Genomic DNA, 20000 nt, shown 5'->3' on the forward strand with positions numbered 1-20000 from the left:
GCTGCTCAATTTGTGATAAAAGATTTCGCTACAAGTCAGATCTGAAGCAACACATGATAATTCACACAGGAGAAAAACCTTTCAGCTGCCCAGTCTGTAAGAAATTGTTCACACATATTGCTAATTTACGCTCACACATGACAGTCCACACGGGGGAAAAACGATTTAGCTGCAGTGTTTGTGACGAGACATTTCAGTGGCGTAATCAGGTCAAAAGACATAAATGTGTCGGTCGTCAGTCGTCACAGCTTCATCAGAATCAAACGGAGGAGAAGAGAGAGGCAGAGCCTCCAGCCAGCAGAGAAACTCAACACATGGAAACAGAATCTGATGGAGAGGACTGTGGAGGACCAGAACCAGCCAGGAACTCACATCTACATCCACTTTTACAACCAGAGACTGAAGACCAGACCAGAGACTCTTCTGAACCTGAGACTGGTGACAGTGCTGATTGGAAGGAGACCAGAGAACCTCAGTCAGCTCTAAACTCTCTGAAACATGAATCAAGATGTAGTGAGTATTACAATCCTTGAAGGTCTTGGAAAAGTCATGGAATAGCTAAAATCTATAAAAGTTTTTTTTAAGTCATGAAATTAGTAAAATCTTAAAGTTTTGAACAAGTTTTCAAAAACTCCTGCAATTACTAAAATCCTTAAACATTTTGGAAAAGTCATTAAGTTATTTTGCAGAATCTCTTCATATTTATGATGATACAAACTACCTCTCATTATCATTGGTTTGAGTTTAGTTTGGGTAGTTGTCAGTAATGTGTCTGTTCTTCATTCTGTTTCCTGCAGTTGTTGAGCAGCTGTTGGAGGTTAAAGAAGAGGTTCCCCCTGAGCAGCAGGAGTGTAGCTCCAGTGTGGACCAGCAGGAGCCAGAGCCCCCCCCACACATTAAAGAGGAACAGGAGGAACTGTGTATCAGTCAGGAGGGAGAGCAGCTTCAAGGGCTGGAGGAGGCTGATATCACCAAGTTCCCATTCACTCCTGTCCCTGTGAAGAGTGAAGATGATGAAGAGGAAGCTCAGTCCTCACAGCTTCATCAGAGACTAACTCAACACATGGAAACAGAAGCTGATGGAGAGGACTGTGGAGGACCAGAACCAGCCAGGAACTCCCATCCACTTTTACAACCAGAGACTGAAGACCAGACTGATGACAGGGCTGATTGGAAGGAGACCAGAGAACCTCAGTCAGCTTTAAACTCTCTGAAAAATACTGAAATCCTGGTAAGTCATATGACTGATACCACTGGGAAAAAAGTGTTAAGGGGCTCTGAGTGTTGGAAAAGACTTGGCTGCAAGACACTTAAGTCTTGCACGGTCAAAAAGAAGATTCTGTTCAGCTGCAGCGTTTGTGACCAAAGTTTCACCTGGTACAAACAGCTCAGGAACCATCAGTGTGTCGGCCGTCAGAGTCAAACTGAGGAGAACAGAGAGGCAGCTGAAGACACGGAAGCAGAAGCTGATGGAGAGGACTGTGGAGAGACTGAAGACAAGTCTGTATCTGTCGGTAGTATGAAACATAGCTGCTTTCAGTGTGGGAAAAGATTCAACAACAGGCCAAATCTGAAGGTGCACATGATCATTCACACGGAGGACAAGCCGTTCGGCTGCACGCTTTGCGGGAGCCGATATTCAGAGAGGAAAAAGTTATTGTGTCACATGAAACTCCACAAGACCGAAGCCTTACGGCTGTTTGGGTTTTTCAGACCAAGACAAGATGCTTTTGGGAATATAAAAGGATCTACTTCCTGTAAGGGACAGGACAGCAACAAACACGCGCAGTAACATTCACAAAGGAGCAGAAAGATGATTCAAACTTTCTGTCAGATGAATGATGACAGTTTAACAAGCTATGAAACAATGAATCTGTATTTCAGAGCTACAACTCGTGGGTTAATCTGAGATCGCAAATTTCTTTATATAGCATGCATGATTAACGGACGCACGTTCTGTGATTAGGGCCATACAGCTTTTCTATTATGTAATTATCTATTCACCTCAGTTATGTTTTGTATTCCCAGAAGTCACTTATCATTACCACAAATTAATATATTTTTTTTTTAACATATATTTAACTTCTGTACTATTTACTGTCCTAGATTTTAATTTTTACTATGAATTTGTTTTTGTACATATTTAATAAGCATTGTTGGAGCGAGCCTATGATATAACGACTGCTACTTTGTGATTGTTGTGCACATGATAATAAATTACATTCCCTGCAGATAATGCGTGTGAATGCTGAAAGCTGAAAATTGCTTTCACCAAACCCAAATCTTATAGCAGGTTCCAATTGACAAATTGGAGAATAATGGACGGGAATTGAGAAATATATCTCCATATTTCTATGAGAATAGTTTCTGTTCTGCTTTCAGGGAGTCTGAAATAAACGTTCATGTAAATAGAAAATAGATTTCCTGCCGAAAATAAGTGTGGAGGCTGAAAAGCTCAACTGGATTGCTGTCTTCAATGTAAAAGTAGAAGGTGAAGTAGTAAGAATAGTTGGAATAAGGATAAAATATCGGCTAAGGTCCAAGCACAGAAAAGAGTTCTGAAAGCACTTTTAAGTTAGAAGCAAATGACTAGTTTCCTGTTATTATACAGAGAAGTTCATGTTACTGTATTGTGTCAACAGTTAACTTTTTAATATTGGATGTGGCGTTTTCTTTTGCGGGGTGCAACAAATGTTCCATCACAACAAGTTCCTTCCTGAGACTATTTAGCAGAGCCATGTTGCTGCGTCCGGAGCTTAGCGCCACCCAAGACCGTTGTGATTGGTTTAAAGAAATGCAAACAACCCAGAGCGTTGTTTTCACCTATCCTGGGGGGTATTCCACAAAAGTAGAATTTATAAATCCAGGACAACTGAAAAAGCGAGGCTTGACCTAGTCTAATCTGTGCAGCCTGGCTAGGTGTGTTTCACGAATGCCAAGCCAGGCTGAGGAGGAGAGACTAGGTCGAGTCAGGAGGAGGAGGAGAGACTAGGTCGAGTCAGGCTGAGGAGGAGAGACTAGGTCGAGTCAGGCTGAGGAGGAGAGACTAGGTCGAGTCAGAGACTAGGTCGAGTCGGGATGAGGAGGAGAGACTAGGTCGAGTCAGGCTGAGGAGGAGAGACTAGGTCGAGTCAGGCTGAGGAGGAGGAGAGACTAGGTCGAGTCAGGCTGAGGAGGAGGAGAGACTAGGTCGAGTCGGGCTGAGGAGGAGAGACTAGGTGGCGTCGGGCTGAGGAGGAGAGACTAGGTGGAGTCGGGCTGAGGAGGAGAGACTAGGTCGAGCCAGGAGGAGGAGGAGGAGAGACTAGGTCGAGCCAGGAGGAGGAGGAGAGACTAGGTCGAGTCAGGATGAGGAGGAGGAGAGACTAGGTCGAGTCAGGAGGAGGAGTATGGAGGAAATATTTATTCATAATTCGAATTGAAAGTCCAAAGAGAAAACGAAGCGAGATCAAATTCAAAATATTATTATTTTACTACTCTACTAGGAAAAATCATGCCATAATTAAATTTAAAAAATAAAAAAGGAAACTGAAAAAAGCAATGTTGAAATGTAAAATGATAATTTGAAAATGTAAAGTTCAATGTAAAAAGTCAAATTTAAAATGCAAAATATTAATATTAATGCTTAAACTGAAATCTTTGAAATCTTTTATTGAATGACAGAAACATCAAATATGAAACTCAAAATGTGAAATGGAAAAGCTTAAATAGAAATACTTAAAATCTCAAATAGAAAAAAAGAAATAATTTAATAATTTTCAATTTGAAGTTTTATCTTTTGAATTTTACATTTTTGGTATGTATGATTTTTCCTAGTAGCGTAGTAAAATAATATTTTTAATTTGATCTCACTTTGTTTTCTCTTTGGACTTTCAATTTGAATTATGAATAAATATTTCCTCCATAGAGGAGGAGCGACTAGGTCGAGCCAAGCTGAAGTAATTTGGATAGATGCGCGTTCACGGCTTTCTTTAACAGACCGCGATGTTGATCACAGACTTCTGATTTACTGATGCTAAAATGGAGAATACGCATTGTGTATTCTTTACACAGCAGCAGCTTCATATGGAATTATGACGACGTGAAACACGTTATTTGTAAAAAAGAAACACGGCCGCTGTAACGAAACAGCGATCGAAAGTGAGGCAGACGATCACGGACCGACTGAAGGTGTAAGAAACCTAAAAATATACATTTACTGACCACTGCTCTTAATTCAAACTGCCATACCACTCAAGAAGTTAGGCTAATTATTTGCACAAATGAGCTGTTGTACTCTTTGCCTTAAAAGTGAGCATAACCGGCAATTTCCACTGGATGCGGAACGTCTGCAGAACGTCTGTGGAGTCATTAGGTTTCCCTTAAAGTCAGTGTGTGTATTTCCACTGACTGCAGAACGTCTGCGTCCCGACTCCGTCCCAGTTCCATCAGTCCCAGCCCTCTGGAGCAGATACGCAGAGCTTCTATTTTTGACGGATGACGGAGAGCTCCGCAGCAATTCAGCACAATTCAGATAGTGCGGGACAGGAAGTCGAGCACAGAAACAAAATAAAACATCCGGTTGCTTTTCAAAATAAAATCCAGCGTGCTCACGGCGGATCATATTTCCCTGCACTACACCTTCAAAACACAGCTCAGAGTAGTTTCCCCTCTACTCCTCTGGATGGAAACAAACTGTTGTTGGTTTTGTGGTTCTGTTTATAGAAACTACATCCTGTTATATCGCGCGAACATAAGTCAATTCGCGAGAAACTGGCCGCAGCCGTTACGCAACAAATCTGGACCTGGTGGGTATTGACGGACGGCGGAGCACGCAGCCGTTCTGCAGCGGAGCCGGTCCGCAGACGTTCTGCATCCTGTGGAAATCCACGGTAAGACTAATATTATGCAGGAAATTTACCATGAAGATCAATTACAACCACTAATCTACTGTACAATGTACGTATGGACTACAAAATAAATTACCTAAGCAACTTATTAACTCCCACTGCTCGCTTTTCAGGCAAAGTGTACAACCGTTTGTGGAAATAATTAGCCTAACTCCTTAAATGGTTTAATTTAAGAGCAGTAGTTCGTAAATGTATATTTTTACATATAGATTTTTACAGAGGCAGAGTTTCCTTCTTTACATATTATATGCTTTGCTTCCTAGTAGGCTTATATATGGAAATAGAAAAGAAAGACACTGAAGAAATTGGACTCTGAAATCTAGAAACTATAATGACAATTAAGTGATAAATGTAATGCACACTTTAAACATGACTGTAACACAGTGTATTCATCAGTTATTTCCCCCCAGCACAATATAAGGTCATAACTCATTGAGGTGTTCTCTCTCTGTTGTTACATGAATGTACAGTAGTCTACACTATATACAGTAGTTACTGGTCCATTGATGTAAGACTATGATTAGGGAGGATTGTACAATTATAAAAACCTATAAAGATTGTTCAATCCTCCCAAATGATAGTCCCAGTTCACTGGAGAGAACACACATTGTGTGCTAAGAATGCCAAATACAGTGCACATGGAAGAGGAACATACATGATCCTATGTTAAAGAATACTAAAAGAAATAATTCAACTAAAATAATTAAAGATATTTGTCTGCTAGTTTGAACCACTAACGTGTATAGGACTTTATATATTACTCTTCATCACTGACTTCATTATAGAAACACATGTATAGAACTTTATATATTACTCTTAACCTAACCCTAACCCAACTGCCGTAATATATTCACCAAACGTCTAACAACAACGTTAACAGCAGTCTTCATACAGCAATATAACGACTATCACATGAATAATGTTGAAAATAACAACAGTATTAAACTGAACAGCAATATGTACCTGTTGTATTTTAATGCAGGCTAATAAACATAAGGTAAAAACCACTGCTGAGTGAACAGAAAAGGCTCCAGGATTAATACATCCTGGCTGTTAGCCTGGTCAGTGCAGAATAAATCTCCATGGTAACTTAGCTTCCTCTGCTTTTGTGCAACCAAGTCAAGGCTAAATTCATCCAGGATAACTGGAATATCCCAGTAATCCCTTATCCTGGTTTTGTGCCCCCTGCTTTATGAAGGTGAAGTTAATGGTCATCTTCAGACAGACAACAAAATCAGATGAAATTACACTGCAAGACCAAAACTTGTATCTTCTGTTTGACACATTAAAAGAAAAGGTAAACAACCTACAATCATTTTTTATTTGGTTCATTGTTTTCTCAGAGTTCTGAAAATGTAGTAAAGTATTTGTCTTTCTTTAATCATTTATATTCCTGCGTGTTTTTCAGAGGAAATCTGAAAAAGCACTTCCGGACCTTTATTTTGAAGCTCAGCAACTGCTCTACACCGGAAGCTGTAGTCTTCACTGCGGCTAACTTCACACTTTGAACAAGATGGCGTCTAGCAGAAAGGTGTGTTAGCAGAGTCTCTTTGTTGTGTTGAGAAAGAGGTAAAATGTGTAAAGTCCAGATGCTGAGAGCGTTGGTGGAGCAGCGACTAACTGCGGCTGCTGAAGAGATATTTGGGCTGTTTGAAAGAACGATAGCAGAGTACGAGGAGGAACTTTGTCGTTCAAAAGAGGAGAAGGAGCGACAACGGGAGCTACTGGACGCTGTTTTCAACCCTCAGCTTCGGTTCCACAGAGCAGGTTTGGTCATTAAACCTTCAGTTGATCTTTCTCTCCTTCCTGTCATCTGTTCTCTCAGCAACCATATGACGATAGGACGTACATAAGCTCTATTTGAATCTAAGCTCTTTAAAAGGCCGTCGCCAAACCCACCAGACTCCATGTAAATAATCAGTACTTTTATCGTCGTAAAACACACTGCATTCAAAGTGGACAGAAACACAATAAAACTATCAAAAGCCGTCTTGGTTCTTCTTTCCACTGTTCCAACAATCACCACTCTGGTTTGGTTGGAAATTAACCCTTAATTCACACATTTATATGTGGAAATATGCTGGCTCTATACACGCTAAAAGTACTGATTATTTACATGGAGTCTGGTCGGTTTGGTGCAGCGTTCGATTATACCGCGAGCTTCGGGGGTGTTAGAATACTTTACATTATCAAATAATAGACAGGACCACTGAAGATTTATTAAAGTTAATTTTACTTAAGAACCCAACAAGGAGGAGACAGTCTCAGCACTACAGAATAGTACAGACAATGACCTAACGAAAAGCTCTCTACAGCAGCTTTACCAAGTGAAATTCAATAAATATATATATATATATATATATATATATATATATATATATATATATATATATATATATAAATATATATATATATATATATATATATATATATATATATATATATATATATATATAGAGTTGATGTCGTCAGTTGTTATCTTGTCAGAGTCGATGACGCCTCCCTTATCTCGGGTCTGGGAGGGCATGTATGCCCTCAGGAACACACTGTGCTTAGACAAGGACATACCATGTCAAATGTTGTGAGTTCAAGCGGTATTTTGTTTTCTTAACAATATCCACACACATCCACAATTAATTTAACAGAGAGAGAGAATATAATATTATTCTATGCAAACATTTAATAAATAACAAGAGGGAAAGTATGTATCATAATTTCCCTAACAGGGGGATACAGCTATTTTTTTTATAGAAGACGTCATATGTCCATTTGCATATTTATGACATCATTATGCAATAATTTACATAAAGCTTAGTGGTTGTGTCAGCAAGGTAGATAGAAATAAATAGAAATCTTTAACCAAATAATCGCAAATTCAATACAGGAGTTTATTTTACCTTATAATTATTACTTAGGTAGCCTATCTTTGAAGTAAAAAAAATAAATTCTACAAAGGGAGGGACAAAGATTGAGGGCAGACAGTTATTTATTTTAGACAAATAACATTTACATTTTACATTTTGGGAGGGAAAAGCCAGCGGGGCTTCCCGCATGCGCGATTAATCTGGAGTCGCGGAGGGGTTAACATCTCCTGCTCTGACTGCAGCTGGGAGGAACTGCTGTGCGAGGACTGGGCCGCCTGTGAATGCTTTCAGATGGGGGAGGGGCCCACGGCAGTACCCGCTGCTCGTTGAGAAGAGTAAGAAAAAGTCTCCAAAAGTCGCTGCTTTTTTGGAAATAAAAGTCGCAAAAGGGGGTCTAAAAAGTCGCTAAGTTGGCAACACTGGATATCAAAGAACCAGTCTGAACATATAGTCTGAATGTACCAGAGAAATGGAACAGCACCATTTCTCTGGTACGTAGTGAGGGTTTGAAAATCGTATTTGATTACATTATTTTCTGAATTGTTGGTGATGATAATACTGCATGGTAATACTGCATTATATACATACATACATACATACATACATACATACTAGGGCTGTCCTCGACTAAAGAAATTCTTATTCGACTAACACTTATATGATTTTGTCGATTAATGGATTAGTTGATGTAATCGACAGAGCTGTGCTCTTTGAGAGGTGGTTAAGACTAGAAAAGCACAATATAAATGTAGTTAATTAACCATCTGTAAAACTGACTTTCTCCACAATTAATCCTGCAAAAGCACCACTTTAAATCTTGTGTTTACCAGAAATGTGCTCATAAGTTTCTTGGAAATGAGTAATTAAGCATGAATAAGCATAAAAAATGACTCATCAACTAAAGAAATCTTAGTCGACTAAGACCAAAACGACCGATTAGTCGACTAATCGACTAAGAGGTGGCAGCCCTAGTACATACATACAATTTTGGATGGGCTAACATTATATTTTAACTTTTTTCAGTACCCCCCAAACTATTATTTTCATCCCTTTTGGGATGTTCCAAGTCTCATCTAGGGGGGTCGGACCCCCCCAGTACCTCCCGTAATTCGAACCCTGGTTTGATGATGGTGATTTCGGGTTCTTATTTAATATGTATTCCCTTAGGACTGTATAGGTGATTGTTACATAGTAGTGATGTTCACCTTGGAACACCAAAACACAGTATTGTAACCACTGAGGCTTGGTGTGTGTGTGTGTGTGTGTGTGTGTGTGTGTGTGTGTGTGTGTGTGTGTGTGTGTGTGTGTGTGTCTGTCTGTCTGTCTGTCTGTCTGTCTGTCTGTCTGTCTGTCTGTCTGTCTGTCTGTCTGTCTGTCTGTCTGTCTGTCTGTCTGTAAGTAAGTAAGTAAGTAAGTAACAAGAACAAGTAAAAGATACAAAAACATAATGACAATTCAAGTCATCTTAACCGGTACTTAGACGTAGTCATATTTTAAAATCTCCAGTTAGCTTGTAGCACTGACTTCATGTAGGGCTCTATGGAGTCTTATAGCTTTTTAGAGTCTCATTTTCACACTGGCCACCGAGCTAAACAACTTTTCTGGGGGAAACCTGCAATCTCTAAGCTTTAGCTGACATTAACTTTAAGCTTTGCCTCCAGAGCCCCCCCCACACATTAAAGAGGAACAGGAGGAACTGTGGAGCAGTCAGGAGGGAGAGCAGCCTCAAGGGCTGGAGGAGGCTGATATCACCAAATTCCCATTCACTCCTGTCCCTGTGAAGAGTGAAGATGATGAAGAGGAAGGTAGGAACAATGTTAACAGGGTTTTTAGGGGAAATAAAGGGGGGGCGGGGGTGATCTGCAGAAGTCAAAAGCATAAAAGTTCACGAGATCCTGGTTTATGTTATTTTAGGAGTAAGGTTCCTTTCACACTAGTCTCCCATGTCCAGACCTTCCTCCACGGAGCTGCAGAGGAAGGTCTGTCTCGTCCACACAGCAGTACTGGATGGGAGGAAAACCTGCTCTGGTTTATTGGGATTTCTTTAAACCAATCACAATCGTCTTGGGCGGGGCTAAGAGCCGGACGGAGCCACGGTGCCTCTGCTAAATAGTCTCAGGAAGGAACGTGTTTTGGTGGAACATGTTTGTCAAAAGCACATCTAGAGAGAGAGAGAGAGGTGTGTGTGTGTGTGTGTGTCTCTGTCTGTGTGTGTGTCTGTGTGTGTGTGTGTGTGTGTGTGTGTGTGTGTGTGTGTGTGTGTGTGTGTGTGTGTGTGTGAGAGTGTGAGTGAGTGTGTGTGTGTGTGTGAGTGAGTGTGTGTGTGTGTGTGTGTGTGTGTGTGAGAGTGTGTGTGTTGAGACCCAGTTAGCGCTGCAACAGTTGTAATCGGGAAAATAGATAACTTCTTTGTCGGGACTGTGCATGATCTGGCCATGAGGAAAGACGTACGTTGCCATGGTAATCCACTGAGTAAATGTTTGTACCAAAATGGTTCTGTTGTTCAGCCTTCATTCTGGTAAAGCTGCAGCTAATTTCTTCTGTTCCTCTGTTGTCTACACGTCCGAGCTTCGCTGAGGCGGGCCGACACACAAACACTGACGCACGTACCAGACGCCAGCCACCACGTCACTTCCGTTAACTGTTAGCTAGCGTTTACCTCAGGCTCATTAATTAGCTAGTAAGTGGTGATTTTTGGCAGCCAGCCTTCCAACAGAAAGCACAAATATAGCCGCAAGCGGCAATTAGCGGGTTCAAACCCTTTCTCGGCCAACAGAAGGAGGTAAATGGACTGCATTTCCATTTCCCTTTTCTAGTAATTTTACTCACATTCATACTTGTACTCTTTGTGATTGTTAGGCAAATGCTCTACCGCCTGAACTACAGCCGGCTTAGGAAGCAGATTTCAAGTCAATCTGACTTACGGTGTGAGTGGCATGGCCTTTTAAATATCATGTATTTAAGCCTTCATTATAGCGCCACCATGTGGGTGATTGGGCTAATATTTCTTGGGAACCTAATGCACATCATTTCCAATCATTGGGCCAAGTTTCGTGTTTCTAGCTCATTCCAGTTTACGGCATCAGGTAACTGTGGATCATCCCAATCTCTGGGCTTGTCCCGACTAGGTCGTACTGACTCTCCAGAGTTCTATAGATGCTTCTCATTGTTGGTTGTTCATAGTTAAGGCGGCAATGCTTAAAGCCAAGGGTATCTGTTTCACAGTGCCGGTTCAGTCCAAGTGTTGACTCGTGTGTCTTTGCTTTGTCATGTGACAGCCAAAGCTCTATGGCAAATGACCTCTGTCCTGTTGCTAGCCCATTAAAGGACCTTGTTGTTAAATCCTCCCTAGGTTCAATGTAGGGCTGAACGATTTTTGAAAATAATCTAATTGCGATTTTTTTCCCAAATATTGCGATTGCGATTCGATATTCGATTATTTTTTTAAGCTCTTTGTCTTCTGTATTATTCAACAAAGACAAACAATAAATCATTTTATAGTATGAACAACACACAATTACACACTAGACAGTTAAATAAGTAAAAATATAGTATATAGTATATATATATACACACACACACACACACACACACACACACACACACACACACACACACACACACAACAGTGTATTTTTTTACAGTGCCCAGAGAGGAGCTGCCTCCAGCACCTCCCCCTCGTGAAGTTGCGTGCTGCCGTGTGTACTTGTTCAGAGAGGCTATCGTTACGTTAGCATGTTGCTGGTGTTCTTGTTCAGAGAGGCTATCGTTACGTTAGCATGTTGCTGGTGTTCTTGCCGTGGGATTAACTGTACTAATAAAACTGGTGAAACACCGCGGCCACGCTGCTGTGAAAGCTCCCCGAATGTCATTAATCAGTCTGGTTGTTACCCCTCTCAGTGGTAGTTCCTCCACTCATATCTTTATAACGGAGCTAACCGCTAACCGGAGCTAACCGCTAATCAGAGCTAATCGTTGCTAACCGAGCCTTCAGTTCTGTGTGCCTGTATCCATTAACTGCATGTATGGACTCGAGCTTGAATAAAACCCTTCATTTCATTAAAATGGCTGTAAAAGTTTTAAACTACAACTCAGAGTTGTTTGAATGACAGAAATCAGCTCAAGGTACGGCGTAGCGTTAGCGTGCTAAGTTGATGCTTTCTCTGCGGAGTGCAGACTGATTTGCTCTCGCAAGTCACGTGACCAAATCGCAGCCTTTGTGATTAGAAAATCGCGTTTTAACATATCGCGATATTATCGAAAATGCAATTAATCGTTCAGCCCTAGTTGAATGTGCAGGAAAACATGGCAGTAAAGGGCCAACAAGGCACAACATGGACAACAAGTAGTCCCAAAGGGAAGTACCTGCCACTCGTGAAACGAAGGCATAAAGCAGTATCTGACATTACGGGCTTTTACCACAGTTGGCTTTTTAAAGTTACGGCAAAAACATCATCTTATTTCCCCCCAAAACAACCAAATTGTTTGTCTACATGATAAAACTTATGTTTATTACAGTAACTCATTTTAGCCAAAAAATCTACGTTACGACCTTTTGCCTTAGTGCGGCAGCATAGCTGTCTTACTGTATGTTATGTTATGAACCATGAAGAGATTAAACATTTTAAAGGTGATAATTCAGGATTTATACAGCAATAGAGTTAACTGACAATTATCATTTTCAGCATCTTACTGATGGTATTGTATTGAGAATAAACATAATTAATACGAAAACACAATTTTGGCTGTTTAGCATCTCTTAATGTGATAAAACCACTAAATAATAATTTTTACTATGTATTGGTATGTAATTTACAGTGGTGTAAGGTGCTGGAAAAAGCTTTAAAATGGACCTTGAAAAGTGCTTGAATTCCTTGGAAAAGGTGTACGAACCCTGAAAATAAATCTTCTGCTACCTTTCACCTGGCTGGATATGCTAACACAGGCTTTTCCGGTGTTACAAAGAAATCCGTGACCCTTCAGAATGTGTTACTGTTGCGCCGTCTACCTGCCATAAATCATTCTGTGACTACGCAGGAAAAATCGAACCCGAGCAACGGCACTAATAAAAACTACCTAAAAATAGCGTTCTTTTCACTGTTAGTCAACAGCCTTTCCAACAGTTTCCCAAGGCTGAAAAGGAAGACTAGTAGTGTAGATGTAACCTAAGGAACTGACTGAACAACCAGTATTTCTTTTTAACAATCACAATCCAGGTGATCACAACATTTCTCTGTATGTGTTTCCTGCAGATGTTGAGCAGCTGTTGGTGGTTAAAGAAGAGTTTCCCCCTGAGCAGCAGGAGTGTAGCTCCAGTGTGGACCAGCAGGAGCCAGGGTCCCCCCCAAACATTAAAGAGGAACAGGAGAAACTGTGGAGCAGTCAGGAGGGACAGCAGCTTCAAGGGCTGGAGGAGGCTGATATCACTACGTTCCTATTCACTCCTGTCCCTGTGAAGAGTGGAGATGATGAAGAGAAAGGTAGGAACAATGTGAACGTGTTTATTTAACGTGTTTTTAGGGGAAGGGGGAAACACTCTGCAGAAGTCTAGGGCTGCACCCTCTGAGTGGATTAGTCGACTAATCGGTCGTTTTTAACAAGTTGTATTGGTGTCTAAACTTAACTGTCTTCGCTGCATGACGGTCACCTTTTGTCGGCTAAACTTAAATGTAACAGCCTCTAAGAGGACTGTCACCTCCCGGTGCTCAGTACCCGGCGTCACGGGACCAGCCGGTGGTCGCTTATCTCATGTGGTATCATACGAACAAAAAATGCGTTGTCCAATCTGTGTGGGTATGCTAAATTACACTCTATAGGTTTCCAACAAGTAACAGAGTCAGGACTAAGTCAATCTGATAATGATCTCAAGGCAAATGTCCAAAATAATGACCATGTTTAAAATTATGAATTAAAAGTCCACTCTCTGATTTGTGATGTTGGAGAGTTGTCAGCTTTATGCACGGTTGTTTTCCCACCCCAAATACATTTTGTCCCAGTAATCAGTTGGAGGTGGAAAAGGTAACATGGAGAAGAAGATAATTTGTGGTAGGATGTCCATCTTAACTATTGACACTCAAGCTTGTAGTGATTTTGGGAGGTAAGACCATCGATCAAGATCAGGTTCAATTAAATTATAGATTATAGATGTCCTAGAAGTTTTTATTAGCAATACTAATTAATGAGGGCAAAATATCCATCCCTAAGTAGTCTATATCCTCGACGTTCCACTTACGGGATTGCTCCGGTGCCGATGGAAATTCCGCCGGATGTCCCTCATTTAGGCCAGATATCTGTCACCTTCCTCTTCCTTTGTGTTGACGTTCTAAACTCCCGTGGATTTGTGAGGACTATGGTTAACTGCTCCTCAGATCTCTGCAGGGTAAATCCAGACAGCTAGCTAGACTATCTGTCCAATCTGAGTTTTCTCTTGCACGACTTAAACTACTTTTGAACGTACCCATTTTCCACCAAAACAAGTTCCTTCTCGAGGCTATTTTGCAGAGGCACCATGGCTCCGTCCGGCGCTTAGCACCGCCCAAGACGATTGTGATTGGTTTAAAGAAATGCCAATAAACCAGAGCACTTTTTTCTCCCACCCTGGAATGCTGTGTGGACTAGTTAGACCTTCCTCCGCTGTAGATGAAGGAATACTTTGGAGTAATGAGCTAGGGTCCAGTTTTTATTTTAATGGAAATAGTTCTGATTTTGTGTAGTTAAGTTTTATAACAGGACAGGGAACTGAATTCTGCAAAAGGATCTAAAATATGAGGTACTGAAGTGGCAGCTTTGTTTAAGTATAACAAAATATCATCAGCATTAGGGATGGGACCATTCATCAACATCATAACATAACATCATAAAAATACGTTGATTTGTATAACTTACGTCAGAATAGAGGAAGATGGCATCCCCCATAAAGGCCCTGACGCATGTACTAGTGACGACGACGGCCGACTGTGGTGTCCTCACTCGTCGCCGATCGTCTTGGCCAAAAAATAGCACTTCTAACATACCGCAGAGACTACAGACGACGGCCAAGTACAACGTACCTTCTGTGCACGCAGTACAAAAACCGGATAACGTTGCTATTATACAAACAACAAACAGCGTTTGCTCGAGCAGCACACAGAGCCCAGTATTTCCCACACATAGACTAATGTGTGGCAGTGCGGTGCACTGCCACACATCAACAAAGGCAGCCCCACATTGCTTACATTGCTACATTCGCTATTTAAAACACATTCAGCTGCATTTCCTTTCCCTGCTCTCCTCTATCTCTCTGTCACTTGTGTCTCACTCATTTACACACAAACACACACAGCCCCTCCCACCGTGCACACAGCGTCTGTCTCCATAAAGGAGAGAAGACGGCTGGCGAAATTCACAAGTTCACGAAAGGTTGGTATCTATCTCGTCAACACCTTTACACAATCACACATAAAGTGCTATAAAATATTTTATATTCTGAATACAATGTTGTCAGTGTGTCACTGTTGGAGTCCAGACCCGACTCTTAGCAAACAAGCGATTGCGCCCGCTTTAGAAAGTTAACTAGTCGCAAGTTCGCGGTACAATGCAGTTGGGTTGTCGAGGTCAAAACACTATATGTAGCAGCTGTGAATCAAATAAACGTATTATAAATAATGCTTTGTCATTTTTTTACTCTTACACTGAATGTTTGCTGCTTCAATCCAGATGACTAGCCGATTGAAAAGTATTTTCCGCGACGATGAGGACCAGCCTCAATGGGAGGTATCGGTCTGAAACAGAGCTGAACAGTCCGACCAGTGTAATTAGTTATGTTATTAATTTGTTTGCAATATTTTCAGGCTTCAACTAGTGAAAGACAGGGTCAGTGAGAGAGAGAGATAGATTTGTTAGGCATTGAAGTAGGAGAGGAGGACAGCATCCAACAGCGTGTTGTTACGAAAATAAGTCATCATACACTGTTTACAGAAAATTTGCCAAACGAAATTGTAACTTATCTGGCAATAGCAATGTGCTTTCCTTCCATTTGACAACAGCGTGTGAATTAAGAGAGAGAGAGGTCTATTACGGTCTTACATCACGATATAGGATATTAGTTTATTATCGTTAGTTTATTTTGTAATATGTAGGTATGTAGAGATCTTTTAAAGTACATGTTATTGTTGCAAAAAATATACCTGCACAAGTAGTTATGTAGCCTAGCTATATCTTGTTGGACGTTTTCCTTCTTATGGACTGTGGTAGAAGTTCTAGGTGAGATCTGAAATAACGCTTTGGTCAACAAATTCTTTTAAGAGTTTATTTCTTGCAAGAAAGGTTCAATACATCACAGCACAAGGTCTGGAAGAATGAACAAAGATACAAAAGAAGTACTCGATTTAAAAACCCCTCTCACAAACTGGCAGACAGGGTAGAGGTGTAAAATTAACAGCCCTGACCAGCTGACAGCACATGGGACCCAAATGGGAGGTAGAGTATAGAGCTTAGATCGGCCCAAAAAATCAAGCCCGAGCACGTTGCGTCCGAGCCCGGCCCGGCCCGACACATTAACTGTAATTTTGAGCCCGAGCCCAATTTAAACCAGACACTTTTTTTAACACGTGGGCCGTTATAACTGACGTTCAAAACTACAATTCAGAGTTGTTTGAACTACAGAAATCTGTTTAGAATAATACAACAAGGAAGAAGCTGTAAACTGCTGTTAGTTTATTCAGAATAGCCTATATATATATAGATAGATAGATAGATAGATAGATAGATAGATAGATAGATAGATAGATAGATATATATATATATATATATATATATATATATATATATATATATATATATAGATAGATAGATAGATAGATAGATAGATAGATAGATAGATAGATAGATAATATTTCTGATTATGGCATAGCTATCTCCCCACCCAAATAGGATAATAAGGTAATGGATAAAAAAAAAAAATTTGCTTGATCAAGGGTCCGGCCCGGCCCGAGGATGTGGCGGAAAATAACATCTAAACTCTAGTAGAGTAAAACCAGTCTCTGCACTTTAGATAAACAGAAGAACATAAAGTTTGGCTATCAGGATCCATACATCAATATATGGGTAAAGAGTTCATGCTGCTAAAAACTAAAACAACAAACAAGTCAATAGTAAGATATGTTAAAAGACAAATATGTGAATTCCTATTACAGGACATAATGTGCAAACATAGTTATTAAAATAGTTCGAACCTGTTGTGTGTTTTTTAGAAGGAACATGTAAACATAATTTTTGACCAGTTTTGACAGCTTTATGTGATTGATCAGATGAGATGAAAAATGAAGGGAGCCTTGTGTGTGCCGGTCACAGTCATTTGAACATAATAATAAATATTGAAATATTAATGACGTTTTTTATATTCAATTTGGGTTAATTGTTATACTAAAATAATAAATTAAAATAATAATTTAAAAAATCTTCAGAATAATATGCAAATGAGTTAGGGTTAGGGTTATCTATGACAAAAATAATCGTTAGGGACAGCCCTAATCAGCATACTGTAGCAAACCAGGGGAAACAGGGCAGCCAATCCGGCACAGGGGGGCGGATCCATAGGCTCAGATTGGGGGGCCTACCTGGGCAAGTGCTGGGTTGCTACAATACAACAATATGGCATGAGTGGTATTATTAAAAGTGACGGGGGCGATAGGTTTTAATAGGTTGATTGATCTTAACGGTTCAATTTTAGATCCCCTGAAATCATATATACTTGTATGTTCCGGTTCAGTGTTGTAACGCAAATTTTTATGGAGGTTGCAGTCTGCTTTCAATGACCTCCAGACCTTCCTGTTAAGTTTAGATCTTGTTCTCACCACTGTCAGTTACACTGTGAGTTATGAAAATGTCAGTGGTTGTGATTGTCGCTAAACGGAGGCAAGTTATTGGATGGTGCAGTTGTCTTGGTTTGTCTGACGTCCCAGTTTTCCTCAATTTGTGTCCTGCAGATGTTGAGCAGCTGTTGGTGGTTAAAGAAGAGGTTCCCCCTGAGCAGCAGGAGTGTAGCTCCAGTGTGGACCAGCAGGAGCCAGAGTCCCCCCCACACATTAAAGAGGAACAGGAGGAACTGTGGAGCAGTCAGGAGGGAGAGCAGCTTCAAGGGCTGGAGGAGGCTGATATCACCAAGTTCCCATTCACTCCTGTCCCTGTGAAGAGTGAAGATGATGAAGAGGAAGCTCAGTCCTCACAGCTTCATCAGAGACAAACTCAACACATGGAAACAGAAGCTGATGGAGAGGACTGTGGAGGACCAGAACCAGCCAGGAACTCACATCCACTTTTACAACCAGAGACTGAAGACCAGACTAGAGACTCTTCTGAACCTGAGGCTGATGACAGTGCTGATTGGAAGGAGACCAGAGAACCTCAGTCAGCTTTAAACTCTCTGAAACATGATTCAAGATGTAAGAAAACATTCAGCTGCTCTGAGTGTGGGAAAAGATTTAACCGTGAGTCACATCTGAAGAGACACATGAGAAGTCACACAGGAGAAAAACCTTTCAGCTGCTCAGTGTGTAAGAAATCTTTTACACAGAGTGGAAATTTACGGTCACACATGATAATCCACACAGGAGAAAAACCTTTTAGCTGCTCTCAGTGTGGTAAAGCTTTCACTGAACGTGGAAAAATGAAGAACCACATGATGACTCATTCTGGAGAAAAACCTTTCAGCTGCTCAGTCTGTAAGAAATCTTTTACACAGAGAGGAAGTTTACGGTCACACATGGTAGTCCACACAGGAGAGAAAAGATTCAGCTGCAGTGTTTGTAACAAAAGATTTGCCTGGCGTTCTGATGTCAAAAGACATAAATGTGTTGGTCAGATGGAAACAGAAGCTGATGGAGAGGACTGTGGAGGACCAGAACCAGCCAGGAACTCACATCCACTTTTACAACCAGAGACTGAAGACCAGACTGGAGACTCTTCTGATCCTGAGACTGATGACAGTGCTGATTGGAAGGAGACCAGAGAACCTCAGTCAGCTTTAAACTCTCTGAAACATGATTCAAGATGTAAGAAAACATTCAGCTGCTCTGAGTGTGGGAAACAATTTGGCTTCAAGTCACGTCTGAAGAAACATATGAGAATCCACACAGGAGAAAAGCCTTTCAGCTGCTCTGAGTGTGGTAAAGCTTTTCCTGAAGTGGGACACCTGAAGAGACACATGATTACTCACACAGGAGAAAAACCTTTTAGCTGCTCTGTTTGTAATAAATCTTTTACACAGAGAGGAAATTTACGCTCACACATGACAGTCCACACAGGAGAAAAACCTTTTAGCTGCTCAGTTTGTAAGAAAACGTTTACACAGAGAGGACATTTACGGGCACACATGACAGTCCACACAGGAGAAAGAAAATTCAGCTGCAGTGTTTGTAACAAAAGATTTGCCTGGCGTTCTGATGTCAAAACACATAAATGTGTTGGTCAGATGGAAACAGAAGCTGATGGAGAGGACTGTGGAGGACCAGAACCAGCCAGGAACTCACATCCACTTTTACAACTAGAGACTAAAGACCAGACTGGAGACTCTTCTGATCCTGAGAATGATCACAGTGCTGATTGGAAGGAGACCAGAGAACCTCAGTCAGCTTTAAACTCTCTGAAACATGATTCAATATGTAAGAAACGATTCAGCTGCTCTGAGTGTGGGAAAAGATTTGGCTTCAAGTCATACCTAAAGAGACACATGATATCTCACACAGGAGAGAAACCTTTCAGCTGCTCCGTTTGTAATACATCTTTTACACAGAGAGTAAATTTACAGTCACACATGGCCGTATTCCACACAGGAGAAAAAAGATTCAGCTGCAGTATTTGTAACAAAAGATTTTCCCGGCGTTCTGAAGTCAAAAGACATAAATGTGTTGGTCAGATGGAAACAGAAGCTGATGGAGAGGACTGTGGAGGACCAGAACCAGCCAGGAACTCACATCCACTTTTACAACCAGAGACTGAAGACCAGACTGGAGACTCTTCTGAACCTGAGACTGATGACATGGAATAACGTTGGTGCCTTTTTATGTCGAAGCAAAACTTAAGTATCAACATCTAGATAGAAGACATGGTAGCACTGCACATTACACCACAGTAATAAGATGGTAATAGTGGGGTAACAGTGTGATAATAAAGTGGTAATATATAGGTAATAACATGTAATTACCAAAGTAATAACTGGGTAATACATCACAGTAATAAGATGTAATACTGGGGTAATAAGGTGATAAGA

The 20000-nt window shown here is 40.8% G+C and overlaps 1 protein-coding gene and 1 pseudogene across 1 annotated transcript in view; both read left to right on the forward strand.

The window, feature by feature from the left end:
• Positions 1–1523, forward strand: part of LOC118493481 (zinc finger protein 628-like) — a 1732-nt gene extending 209 nt beyond the window's left edge. Inside the window, exons 1-3 of the mRNA XM_035993421.1 lie at positions 1–513; positions 798–1052; positions 1348–1523. The exon at positions 1–513 is cut by the window's left edge and continues 209 nt beyond it. Of these exons, the coding sequence (XP_035849314.1) occupies positions 1–513; positions 798–1052; positions 1348–1523 (944 nt within the window). The remainder of the gene's footprint in view (positions 514–797; positions 1053–1347) is intronic.
• Positions 1524–6313: 4790 nt separating this feature from the next.
• Positions 6314–20000, forward strand: part of LOC118493377 — a 30457-nt pseudogene continuing 16770 nt past the window's right edge.

The sequence above is a fragment of the Sander lucioperca genome, chromosome 16 (genome assembly GCF_008315115.2).
Source record: "Sander lucioperca isolate FBNREF2018 chromosome 16, SLUC_FBN_1.2, whole genome shotgun sequence".
Taxonomy (NCBI): Eukaryota; Metazoa; Chordata; class Actinopteri; order Perciformes; family Percidae; genus Sander; species Sander lucioperca.